This window comes from Callorhinus ursinus, unplaced genomic scaffold, assembly GCF_003265705.2.
Source record: "Callorhinus ursinus isolate GAN/ISIS: 27379988/994484 unplaced genomic scaffold, GSC_fseal_2.0 scaffold9, whole genome shotgun sequence".
Lineage (NCBI taxonomy): Eukaryota > Metazoa > Chordata > Mammalia > Carnivora > Otariidae > Callorhinus > Callorhinus ursinus.
Genome location: NW_027397071.1, coordinates 22,796,694 through 22,810,082, shown reverse-complemented (window position 1 = coordinate 22,810,082; position 13,389 = coordinate 22,796,694). Strand labels below are relative to the sequence as shown.

The 13,389-nt window shown below is 42.4% G+C and overlaps 1 protein-coding gene across 7 annotated transcripts in view; it reads right to left on the bottom strand.

Annotated features, from left to right (window-relative positions):
* Window positions 1-5,636: 5,636 nt before the first annotated feature.
* Window positions 5,637-13,389, bottom strand: part of ABCA4 (ATP binding cassette subfamily A member 4) — a 132,285-nt gene continuing 124,532 nt past the window's right edge. For 6 of the 7 annotated variants that reach the window (XM_073896279.1, XM_073896282.1, XM_073896280.1 and 3 more), the window contains 2 exons: window positions 12,034-12,120; window positions 5,638-6,718 (listed from right to left, as the gene is read on the bottom strand). In XM_073896279.1, coding sequence (XP_073752380.1) covers window positions 6,713-6,718; window positions 12,034-12,120 — 93 coding nt within the window. In that variant the 3' untranslated portion in view covers window positions 5,638-6,712. Of the gene's footprint in view, window positions 6,719-12,033; window positions 12,121-13,389 lie in introns of all 7 variants that reach the window. The other variant, XM_025872229.2, reaches the window with a different exon arrangement.

Sequence of the window (13,389 nt, the reverse complement as noted above, 5' to 3'; positions counted from 1 at the left end):
CTGGCTGCTGAGCTCCTGATAGCCGACTCTAGGCTTGCAGAAGGGTTCTGGGTTCTCCTGAGGACATCTGTGCTTCTAAACCGGGGTTTCCGGGCTTGCTGTGTTGGGAGCAAACTCAAGCAACTGCTTGAGTTTCTTTGGAGGGAGACCGAGCTTCCCCACTTGGGATGGAGAGCACAGTTTACTTCCCCTGTAAGGCAAACACTCCTTTGCAGTTGATCCAGGGCCTCTTGCTGCCAATGTGCAGGGCCTGGGGGCCTGTTACAGCATTGGCTTCTTGGCTGGAGTGTAGAAGGGCTCATTTTGGGCTGTTCAGTGAGTCAAAAATGGTATTTCTATCACATTACTTAAGTCAACCAAGCTAGGCTGCTATAACCAAGACACAAACTAATTTGGGCCACTTCATATCTGGGAGGAGTGTGTCCTGCATTGCTGGGCAGCTCTGCACCCCCAACCCCTCCTTGGCCCCTACACCCCCCCACACACACACAAACACTCAGGAACTCAGAGTCCTTCTATCTTGTAGCTCTACCATCTCAAGTCCTTGAGTGTGTTTCCATGGTTGAAGCTGGGTTAGTACAAAACCAAGTCCAGGCAGCAGACTGGGGAAGAGAGCGTGGAGGGGCCCTCCCATTCCAATGGCGCACACGATCACTTCCACTTCGTTCTGCCAGAGTGAACTCAGTGACAAGGTCACACGTTACTATAAGTCTTGAGGAATGCGGTCCCTACCTGGGCAATGACACACCATGCCATGACTGTCATTATGGAAGAAGAGAATGGAAACGACATTGCTGTAATAAATCTTAGTCACGACTACAACTATACGTTGAATCCTGTAAGTCCTCCTAGCCAATCTCTGAACACAGGGGTGGCCTTGGGGACCACCAGCACACACTCCCACCAGTAGTGAGAGTTCCCATAACCCCATGATCTTGATGAATTTGATATTTTTTATGGACTGAATGTTTGTGTTCCCTTAACATTCATATACTGAAATCTAATCTCCAGTGGGATGGTTTCAGGAGCTGGGGGTCTTTGGGAGGTAATTAAGTCGTGACGGTGGAGCCCTTATGAATGGGATGAGTGCCCTTATAAGAGGAGGCTAGAAAGCTAGATCACTCTCTTTCTGCCTGTGAGGATACAATGCAACTCAGAAGGGGGTTCTCACCGGAGCCTGATCATGTTGGCACCCTGACTTCCAGCCTCTGGAACTGTGAGAAGTACATTTCTGTTGGTCATAAGCTCCCCAGTCTATGGTACCTTGTTACAGCAGCCCAAACTGACTTAAGGCAGTATTATTTGACTTTCTAATTTTTGCCAATCTGATAGGTGTGAAGTAGTATCCTGTTATCTGGGTTTCTATTTCTTTGATTACTAGTGAGATTAGGCATTTTTTCATATGTTTAGTGACAATTTGAGTTTCCTCTTCCATAGGATTTCCTTATATCTGGATACTAGGAGGGAAGAGAATGATTAAACACAGGGAGATAGGAAAATGAAGACCTTGTAGGGATTTGGTTTGGCTGGATTATACATTATAATGGGGACTGACAAGAAATAAAGCTGAAAGGGTAAACTGGGAACAAATGAAAGGCTATTAATGCGAAGGTGTTTTGAACCGTATTCTGGGTTATGAGAATCTGAAAACTTGAGTAGGTGAACGATCCTTTTGGGAAGACTTCCCCATTCCTTCCTACTTTCTCCCTGTCAGGATTGAATGGGCGTTCTCTGGGCTCCTCTAAGGCATTCATTCATATTCTCTCTCTTTTTCTCTCCTTCCCTTTCCCTCTTCCCTCTATCTCAGTCCATTCAGACTGCTCCCATGGAATACCACAGACTGGATAGCTTATCAACAGCAGAAATTTATTTCTCACAGTTCTGGAGGCTACAAGTCCAAGATCAAGGTGCTGGCAGATTCGGTATCTGGTGAAGACCCACTTCCTGGTTCACAGATTGCTGTCGCTTCCCTGTAACATGGCAGGAGGGGCAGGGGGGGCTCTCTAGGGTCTCTTTTATAAGGAACTAATCTCACTTATAAGCGTTCTACCTTCATGACCTAATCACCTCCCAAAGGCCCCACCGCCTCCAAATACTATCACATTAGGGGTTAGGGGATTTCATCATATGAAGTTTGAGGGGACATAAACATTAAGTCTATTGCACTCTCTCCCTACTGCATTGACCTGATCTGTTTCTGGGACAGCTTCCCAACCAGAGTGGTGCTGGAGCTTTGTCCTTGTCTCCCAGTAATTAGCACAGTGCCTGTTTCAAAATAGCTGCTTAGTAATGATTACTGAACAGAATTCAAGAGCTCAATTTTAGGAAGCAAAGTATAGAATCAATGGGTGGGAGAGAAGACAGGCCAACCCAGTTAGAAGCTGGAACATCACCTAGGCAAAAAGTGGTAAAGGTAGTGGAGAAAGGGCAGTGACAAAAACAAAACAAAAGGGACAGCTGGGAACGACCTAGTGATGCTGGAAGCTGAATCTTGGCACCTGGGCAAACGCAGAGTGTGAAGGAGGAGAAGGAGGGTGACTCTGAGATTTTGAGCCTTAGGATGGGGAGAAAAGTCATACCTGTAGTAGAGGAAAACAGATCAGGTTAGAATCTCAGTGAGTGCTGACAATTAACATTTTAAAGAAGTATAAAGTTGCCTTATAATTGCTTAACATTCTGTAGTTCTCAAGGCTTGTATCTTTATAGTGATAAATAGCACTGGGTCCTCCAAGAAAGGGAAACTTTCTCCAAAGAGGGGACTAAAAATAAATGTAGATTTCCTGGTTATTCTTTGACATTTTTGCCCAAGAGCCCAAATTTAAAAATTAATCAATCTGTTGACCATGCTATTTTGTTTCTGCAGAGCTTCTTCACCAGCTGAGGGAATGAACATGGATATTTGGAGCCGCGTCCTTAGACACTGTTTTAGGCGGGAACTGATGCTATGCCTGTAAGACATCTTATTGAATGAGAGACCCAGTGGATGTGAAGCAGGTAAAAAGCCAAATTCAGTGACACTTTTCTGTAGGCTGGCTGCTGTCAGTTGCCACCAATAAGGATCATCTTGTATTTTGGAGCATCCATCACGACTGGAGATCTAAAATGATAGTTTCTGAGCTTGAAAATCATCCCCACTCTCCATCCTAAGCATTATCTTTGCTCAGTTGGAGTTAAAGTCCCTACTGTGTATAACAGGGGAAAGGCAACAAGTGGTTTGGGGGTCCCTAAATGGCATCCGGAGCTGCTTTTGCTGTCCCTCTAATCCTAACTCTGCTTACTCCCTGTGGGCCAAATCCAACCTCACCCAGGCTGTTAGGTACCGTCTACGGCTGCTTCTGTGCCACGGCAGCCAAGCTGAGGGTTTCAACCAGAGACTGTATGACCTGCAAAGTGGAAAATGTTGACTCTCTTTGCAGAAAGTGTGCTGCCCCCTGTGCGAGAATGTTAACACTATGAAGGTAGAGGCAGTGTCTCCTCAGCAGCTTAATTCCCAGAAAATGGAACAGTGAATTTTTTCTGCCCTCAGGTTACCCTTTCTCTTTTCTCTGTTACCCCTTTATTTCTCTGGCAGCAGTATCATTTGAGACCAAAGAGATTGCCAGGCTCTGGTGGAAAACAAACATAGCGCCACTGCTAAACTGAGTGCCTCGAATGCTCTCTGACCACGTGCTATCTCTGCTTATAGATGAAATGTGCTTCCTGAAACTTGCCATGGCCCCAAGACCATGGTTGGTGACAGTAAGCTGTGATACCTTATGAAAGTTACAAATGTACAAGATCAAGAGGATGACTAGTTTAGGCAAAGCCCTACAAGACATATACATCTGAACCTTATATCAGGCACCTGGTCATGGTGAGGTTTGGGAAAGGCTCTGAGGAGAGTACCTTTTGGGAGTCCTCATGCCATATATGTCTCAATTCTTTAAGAATATCAAGGAAGCTAACAAACTACTAAATAATGACCTTCACGATGATGTAGATTCAAATTCCAACTTCTTGGTTTCCATGGAGCTTCCCACTGGGCTACGTTGGCACAGAGCCAGCTGCCTCATGGCTCACCTCCCTCTCCTGCTTTCCCAAGAGGCCTCATGTGCCACATATAGACGTGAGTTCCACATGGTCACGGACCTATGACCCCAGAAAGAGGCCCATACAGGCCCTACAAGCAGACTTTAGAACATTTGGGAGGGGAATTCCAGAGTTATGGGTCTGATGGGCATGTCTCATTGGACATGGGAGTGAACTAACTGGAGAAGGACCAGAGCGGAGACTGAGGGGAAGGCTGAAAGGCCAGCCAAGTAATTTAATCTTTTGGGGGCTTGGTTTCCTTTTCCAATAAAACAGTACAAAACAAAACAATTAGATAAGGGCTTAGTTTTTGAGCACTGAGGTATTTTGCAGTTCCACAAACCTGTGGTTCTATGAATCTGAAACTTCTAGTACTTAAGCTTTCCCCAACTTGACAACCACCTTGGACAAAGTGTCACAGTAATATTGCCCTATGAACATCAGGAGTCACAAACTATTAATCTTAGGATCTGCTGAGGCACTGAATTACCACATTGAGGAAACCAAGTCCCACATAGCTTGGGCCCAGTGGTCTCTTTCTGGTGCCTGAAACAGCTGTCCCACCAACGTGACACTGCCATATGTCTAGGGAACATCTTCTTCCCTTCTCCAGAAGCTTTGCAGGCCTGCTGGTACAGAACTCCGTCCTTATTGGTCCTGGGGCAAGTACCCAGGGTGTCACAGAGAATCTTTCTTTCAAGCCCAAACCTTGTCGTCCCCCCCACTTTCCCCTTACTGGCTCTTTAGGAGAGTCATAATAGCAGATACAAATGAAGCTTTCTATGAGTTTTTTACTCAGAGTGAAAGAGATTCTTTTTTTGATTCCCACTATTTTGAAATCTTGAGCTCCCCAAAGAATTGGAACCTGAGAAGATCTGGCAACAAGTCATATTCCTGGAATATCTCCAGACTGGTCTTGTTTTCTGAATTGACTCTCCATTTTCCTTTCCTCTTCTTTGTAAATCTCCCTTATTCAACCAGACTGGGAGACCTTTCAATAGAGTAACACCTTCTCAGGAGATTTGAGCCACAGTTCCAACATGAATTCTCCTCAAACTCAAACGAAGTGTGGACATGCCTCCTCTTCCTTGATTTTTTTTTCCTGCTTATGTTTTGTGATTGGTATTTTTTTTAAAGCATAGCATCCCTGTTGCTCTACCTGCCCTTTGCTGTTGTCTTTAGCTTTTTGAGGTATCATTTTCCTGGACCTACTTCTTTTCCATATACTTTTCTTTGCTGGGTTTTTATAGTGTTTAATTTGGCAAGTAATTGTTGAGTGTTTCTTGTGTGTCGGGAGCTGGGGAAAATGACAAAAAAGACACAAGACATTGCCGATGGAGAGCTCAGGTATAGTAGACACAGACAGCTAAAGTGAGCTCCCCTCCCCTAGGCAAGGTGGGATTTTCCCCATACCCGACTCTTCCCAGTCCTGGATGCCTTCCTAAAACCACCACAGCCCACCACAAATGAGTGCTTATGCCCCCCTCCCCCACACAGGTGCCCCCCAAATGGTTTGGTTTAAAACGATTATGTTCTGATTCTTCATGAGCTTTTCTTTTTCTTTTTTTTAAGATTTTTTATTTATTTATTTGACAGAGAGAGACACAGCGAGAGAGGGAACACAAGCAGGGGGAGTGGGAGAGGGAGAAGCAGGCTTCCCTCGGAGCTGGGAGCCTGATGCGGGGTTCGATCCCAGGACCCTGAGATCATGACCTGAGCCGAAGGCAGACGCTTAACGACTGAGCCACCCAGGCGCCCCCTTCATGAGCTTTTCTGCAAACAATTAGATGTCCTGTGAGCCACTACCCCCCTAACATCCCTGCAGAAGATGCACACGTCAGCACCATGGAAATGGCACGGCACTATATGACATCTCTAAACAGTTACAGAGCCATGTTGGATCTCCTGTCCAACCAAGCATCCACTCTCACTTGTCCTTGCCTCTTTGTCTCCTGTCCTAATTATACCTGTGAGGTAGGCACTCAGATAAGCTGGGCAAACGGAAATGAAACCTAGATTCAGCTAATACCCCCTGACCATGGATAATGTTTATGTGCATTGCCAGTTGGGTGTTTTCTTCAACCCTACAAAGCAGACTTGACATGGAACATCAAGACCAGTCCACTCACGTCCACCCCAGCATTGCAGAATCTTCCCATGACTAGCACTTCTGTGGCAGTAATGCTCACAGAAGCTCACACCGTGACAGGAAGCTACACACGCACAAAGGGTGTCTAAATACCATGTGGGGCACACCAGGGAGATGAGTGAATTCAAATGGTCTGTATAAGTACATTTGTACTTTGTTTGCTCCTTAAAAATACACACACACACACACACACACACACAACAGAAGACCCACTGAAAATGAGCGTGATATGGAGTAGTGCTCCTAGTAGGATGGGCTGGATAAGAAGGGTTTTGCATTTGTTTGGCTGGGTCAGTTTCATCATCAGGTGTTTGAGGTAAGCAAGTCAGTGGTGGTTTCTCTCTGAAAGAGCCCCCTGCGGAGCTCGCGGTATGGCCCGCATGGGTTTGTTTCTGCGGCTGAGCGGGTTCGACCAGATGACCATATGGCAAAGGCTCCTGCCTTTCCAGCTGCCCAGAGTTTCTTTCTGGCTGGAGCGAATGAGTAGTGTGGAGATCAGACCTGTGGAAGGAGATCAGAGGGGCTCTTGTCATCTTGGTTTTGTGAAAAGACTGCACATCAGCTTTTAAATTTTAAAAGTTAAACAGCTGTCAATCAATTGCTGAAGGAAGTTCAGCGGAGGATCCTGTGATTCTGTCAGATCACCAAGGATATGGGCTATGCTTGTTTCCTTGTCTGAGAAAAGGCTGGACCAGATGACCCCTCAGGTTCCTCTGGCTCTATGGTGTAGACGTTATAAAAACTCAGGCCATCTGTGTGCACATGCTTGCCTCTTTGAGGGAATCTACACCCTCTGTGCGATTTCCAAAGGCTGTCATGGTAGCTTTTATTGGTTTGATTTTTAGCCTAAAAACGTTACCATGCTTTTCCTGTCTTAAAAGCCAAGAAGTCATGACTTAGGTCATTCATGGGGTACAGAATTCCCTTTGTATAGTTCCCACGAAGGTGGCTCCTGGGAAGCATGAAAATCGGAAAGGTGGGAGACATTGGAGCTAGGGTTTAGGACAGCAGGCTACAGATCAAAGCTCAGTCATTATGTCCAGCTCCTGAAGAAGGGGACACCTTTCTAACTGGAGAGACATGCTCTCCAGTTAGAAGGTACAGGCTGAATTCTTATACCAGTTGTGGGGAGTGGGAGGAGTGTCAGTAAGGAGGGGGGTTAGACGGAAGCCTGCCCAAATTTAGACAACATGTGGTTTATCAATTATCTAGCTTAAAAATCACACATGCTCTTGAGATGATTAATTTAGTATTAAGGGCTAAGAACATGCTTTGAGGTGGGGCAAAGATCCCAGGCAAGGCTGCAGGTACTTCAGAAACTAATTGATAAGGGTAGAAAATATGCATGGAAACTCTTTAACAATGAATAAGGATCAGACTCAACACCAAAAAACCAAAAAATCCAATTAAAAAATGGGCAGAGGGGGGCGCCTGGGTGGTTCAGTTGGTTGAGCATCAAACCCTTGGTCTCAGTTCAGGTCTTGATCTCAATGTTGTGAATTTAAGCACTGCATTGGGCTCCACAATGGACACAGAGCCTACTTAGAAATAATAATAATAATAATAAATTAAATTAAAAATGTGCAGAGTACCAGAATAGACATTTTTCCAAAGAAATGGCCAGCAGACACATGAAAAGATGCTCAACATCACTAATCATGAGGGATATGCAAATCAAACCCACAATGAAATATCACCTCACACTAGTCAAAATGGCTAGTATCAAAAAGACAAGAAACAATAAGCGTTGATGAGAATGTGGAGAAAACAGAACCCTCATGTGCTGTAGGTGGGAATATAAATTGGTGCCGCCACTCTGGAAAACACTGTGGAAAACAGAAATACCATTTGATCCAGTAATTCTATTTCTGGGTATTTACCCAGAGAAAACAAAAGCACTAATTCAAAGGGATACACGCATCCCTATGTTTATTACAGCATTATTTACAATAGCCAAGATATGGAAGCAACCCAAGTGTCCACTGATAGATGAATGGATAAACATGTGGTATATTGTGGTGAGCACAGCCTAAAGTATAGAGAAGCTGAATCATTATATTGTACACCTGAAACTAATGTAACATTGTGTGTAAACTATGCCCAAATAAAAAAAAAACTAAAAAAAAAGATGTGACACATATATACAATGCAATATTATTCAGCCATAAAAGAATGAAATTCTGCCATTCATGACAACATGGATGGACCTAGAGGGTATTATGCTAAGTGAAATAAGTCAGACAGAAAGACAAATACCATGTGACTTCATTTATACACAGAATCTAAAAATCAAAACAAATAAACAAGCCAGAAACAGACTCATAAATTCAGAGAATAAACTGGTGGTTGACAGAGGGGAGGGGTAGGAGGGTGAGTGAAATGGGTAAAGGAGATAAAGAGATAGAAACTTCCAGCTGTAAAATAAATAAGTCATAGGGAGGAAAAGTATAGCATAGGGAATATAGTCAGTAATATTATAACAATATTGTATGGTGACTATGGTGAGCATTTGGTAATGTATGTAATTGCCAAATCACTACATTTTCACAATTTATGTTGTATACTTGAAACTAATATAATATTGTATGTCAACTACACTTCAATAAAAAAATAAAATTGCAGACAAAAAAAAAAGACTAAGGATCAGAAACTGATCTGAGTTGTTCCTGCTTCCGGAAAACACGTGTGATGGTCACTAATTTATAAGCCCCTTTAGGACGTTACTAAGTTGACTGATCATCAATCACCTAGTTATCTACTGAAACCTTGACCCTCACTTGTTTCCATAAAACAGATTGTGACATTCCACAAACCTCATCCTGAAGGATATTTTCCAGTACTGAGTCCTTTAAGAATTCAAAGCATTCTTGATAACCAGATACACTGCTCTCTAGATAATGAAATGCTGGTGGTGGTCCTCAAGCACAAGTGAGGCTGGGAAGCCACCAGCCTGCTGAACTTCCTAAAGCTGTGCTGTCACGTGTGTTTGGAGGCAAGTTGTGAATGTTTTCTAGAACTTATTGAGAGAAACTACCTTTTTCTTGTTTGTAAGAGACATTAAGGGAAATTATTTCGAAGTGGTATAATATAAACAAGAATGTAATTACTATTTCTTTCATGACATTTATTTATACACAAAGTTTTACAAGAGAATTTTTGCAAACCTGTATAAAGGTAGTATGTCATTAAGTCAGAGTTAGGGTTTGAATAAAAAATTTATTATAAAAATATACCAATTTAATAATTGTGTTGCAGTAGGTTTTCTATTATAATATTTGTATACTAAAATGTGACAAACAAAATAGAAAAATGGTCACATCCAATAAGGGGGAAAAGTTTGGAATTAAATGCTGCAGATCACAGATCATCAGCGTCCCTTACCTGGCCCAGAGATGACCTGGTTTTAGCCCTTTGAGAGAGAATATACCAGGTTGGGGTGGGGAGAACATTGATAGTTCTAGGAAACACTTTTGCTACCCAATGAGTTATCAAAGGGGTTCATAACTGCAAGTGGCTTTCAAAGAATAATTTTCTACAGGTGTAAACAAACACCAAGTATAAGATTTATAAATGAGGAAGAGTGGCTAGAAAATCTAAGCAGAACTACCATTCCCTAGACAGATGCCTATACGTAGGCATTTCTGGGTCCTCTGGGGAGATGGGGATAAGGTTAACCTTTCAAAGCTGTCAAGTCTCTACTAGACAAGAGGAAGGGGAAAAATTCATCGCAAGCATGGCTTTGGAAAGGAGTGTTTCAATCAGTGGTAAGATTTGTGGGGTTTTTTGTTTTGTTTTGTTTTGTTTTTTGCAACTAAGAGACTGGTGGGAGGTTCAGCTATAAAGGAACATATTTAAAATAGTAGAGTACACTTAAAAGTTTTCAAATGTGATTATAACTAAGAAGCAATTATACAAAACAAGTCTCAACTGCCATATATAGAGAAAGATAGCTTTTGCTAAGATAACTGGAAAAGATGCTTTAGGTTCTGCATTATGAAAGCAGTGCAGCTAGAATGTGGTGTGATTCATGAGTAAACAGTATCCTGGATAAGGCTTCACTATTCTACATACCACTTACGCTCACCCTGGAAGAGACAGAATTTTTATAAAATCTGAATTGATGTAGTAAGACAAATTAGTACTGGCCAAAAGTCTGCCTGCCATTTTTTCAGAAGCAGATAGCTTCAGGATGCTTACTTTTTCTACATTTTGATAAATTCTATTCACATTTTATCTACTACTTTTGGCTAAAGTTCCAGTGTCTTTAAGCTTCAAAAACAGAATTTGAATCCCATTATTCCAAACTGATTATTTTAATCCTTTCCACACTTACTAGAAGAATATATGTATCTACCCTGAGTATAAATAAAGCATATATTATTATATATCACTGATGTAATCTAGAATCTAGGAGTAGAGTCCATCATTATAACTTCATTCTGGAACAAATCACCATATGGTATGTACAGCTATATGTGTTGAAATTGAAAACTTGTCCTATGAATTTTTTGGTTAAGAAATTTCTAAATGGGAAATTGGGTGATTTAATAATATCAAATGCAAATGAGAGATCACTTAAAACTTCTTAGGGAGTAAGTTCAGAAGTAAGGTTATATAATTTTAAGAAAACAGCAAATAAGGCCCTAAGAGTTTAGTTCTTTGATTGGATAAAAAATATAAGTAAAATACTTAACAACTTTCAAACTTATTTAAAAAATAAAATGGGGTGAAACATTGAAACTGAGAAAAAAAAAGAAACTGGTTGGAGGAATGAGAATTTTATAGGAAATAAGATTTTGCACATCTTTGCCTATTGGAGAAATGCTTTGATTTTATTCTCGAGGTAAGTTTGGACAGAATGGCTGAATTAATTTGTCCCATTAAAATCCCAGGCTTGGGGCACCTGGCTGGTTCAGTCAGTAGAGCATGTGACTCTCAATCTCAGGGTCATGAATTCAAGCCCCACATTGGGCATGGAGCCTACTTAAAAATTTTTTTAAAAAATTCCCAGGCTTAAGCCAAGGCACTTGGATACCAGTGCCTCTTCCAGTACTCTCTCTAGTGCTCTCTCTCTTTCTGGGGAACTGGGATGGGGTAGACATGCTCCTTACATGGAGCACCATGCCAGGGCAGGATCCTGGAAGCAACTATCCCAAGGGTTATCATAGGCCAGGATACACACTTTCTATTGCTTCTTCCTCCACCATCTTGAGATTATTTTAATTAATTAATTTTTTAAGTAATCCCTACACCCAATGTAGGGCTTGAACTTACAACCCCAAGATCAAGAGTAGCATGCTCTACCAACTGAGCCAGCCAGGCGCCCCTTGATACTTTTATACAGAAAAACAAGCCCTCTTCCTAAAACAGACAATAATCTTGCTCTAACCAAATATGTCCACCATTGAAATGGAGTGCCAGTTAATTTCTTTCCTTTGAAACTCAAACATATGACCAAAAACATAAATGTCAAGTATCCCAACAACCCAAACATTTTAATACTCTCTCCTATTTTCCCTGCTTCATATTTCTAAAACCCAAGTCTTTTCTCTATAAGCAAAAACATATGGGAAAGTTCTTTTCAAAAATGCTCTCCCGCACCACCCAGATAGCTTCTTGATTATAAAAGGAACCTCCACAACCACTGACTGAACAGTCCCTCAGCACAGAACTGGTGGGGAGTGGTGGGGATGTGGTATGGGGGTCACTCTTGTGGGAGGCATATCTGGGCCTTGGGGCCCCTCAGGCTCAGTGGATCAGTCCCTGAGCTGAGGATCTGCCTCAAACAGCGGACTATGAAAAAGGGGCAGGAGTACCTTGGCTTGTTGGCTGGCTCCAGCGGCGCGAGGGTGCAAAGGAAAGTCATGAATTTCAGTCTGCTGTTTAGCAAAATTCACAAATACCTGGAGACAAGAGTAGGAGAGCAAGAGTAGGTAGATGTTTCCAGAAAAATGGTGTCCTCGACCCATCCTCCCACCCACTTTCTGTCTCTCTCCCACAGCTAATGTACAGCTCCACTAGAGCAGCTGTGTCCTGCAGGAGGGGAGGGTGGCCCACCCACAAGCCCAGCCTCCCGTGCCCAGGACAGGCTTGTTTCTTAGAATTCTGAGCTGAGCCAAAGGAATTCCCAGGGGAGGATTCAAAGGACTCTGGGTAGATGCTCAGCTAGCAGCATCCTCCTAAACCTGTAAAGAAACTGAAAACAAACAAACAAAAACAAAAGCAGGAGCCCGATCTCCTCTCTTCTCTGTTCTTTATTCAATGTGCAGTACGGCTGTGATTCCTGCCCCTGCCTTCATCTGCTGGCAAGAAGGTGCTGGTGTGCCGGAGAGCCAGCTCCTCAAAGCCTATAGGAGACTTGCCTATTTCCACGGCTTTATTAGACAGTCTTAAGGATGTTTATTTAAAGCAAACAGACAGCAACAACAGTAACCCCCAGAGACAACTCAAATGTCCAAATGGATGAATGGATAAACAAAACATGGTCTATACGTATAATGGAATATGACTCAGCCTTTAAAAGAAGGAGATTCTGACATGCTACGATGTGGATAAACTGGAGGACATTAAGTGAAACAAGCTAGACACAAAAGGACAAATGCTGTATGATTCCACTTATATAAGGTATGTGGAGTAGTCACTAAAAAGCAGAACAGTGGTTACCAGTGGCTGGGGGAAGTGGTTCATGAGGAATTCTTGTCTAATGGATATACAGTTTCAGTTTGGGAAGATGAAAAATTTCTGGAGATGGATGTTGGTGATCCGTTTCACAATAATGTGACTTACTTAATGCCACCGAATTGTACACTTAAGAATGGCTAATTATGTTATACATACTTTGCCATAAAATTTTAAAAAGTGATCACATTAAAAACTCTGATTCATGGCATGCAGGCTTATCAAAAATCCCCAAATTGAGCACTTTGAGTGGGTGCATTTGATTGAATGTAAATTAAGCATCAATTAACATTGATTTGAAAAGGAAAAAAAAAAAGCCACCACCACCAACCAGGAAGGATGAAATAAAGTAACAGTGCAGTGGGGAAGGATGATGTAGTCAAGGAAATTTGCTGATGACTAAAATATCATTAGAAGACAATTTCGGATCTACCAAGCTTTACCCTAACAGACAGAGGAACCAGAGCATTAAAAATCAGGCATGTGGTGCTCCC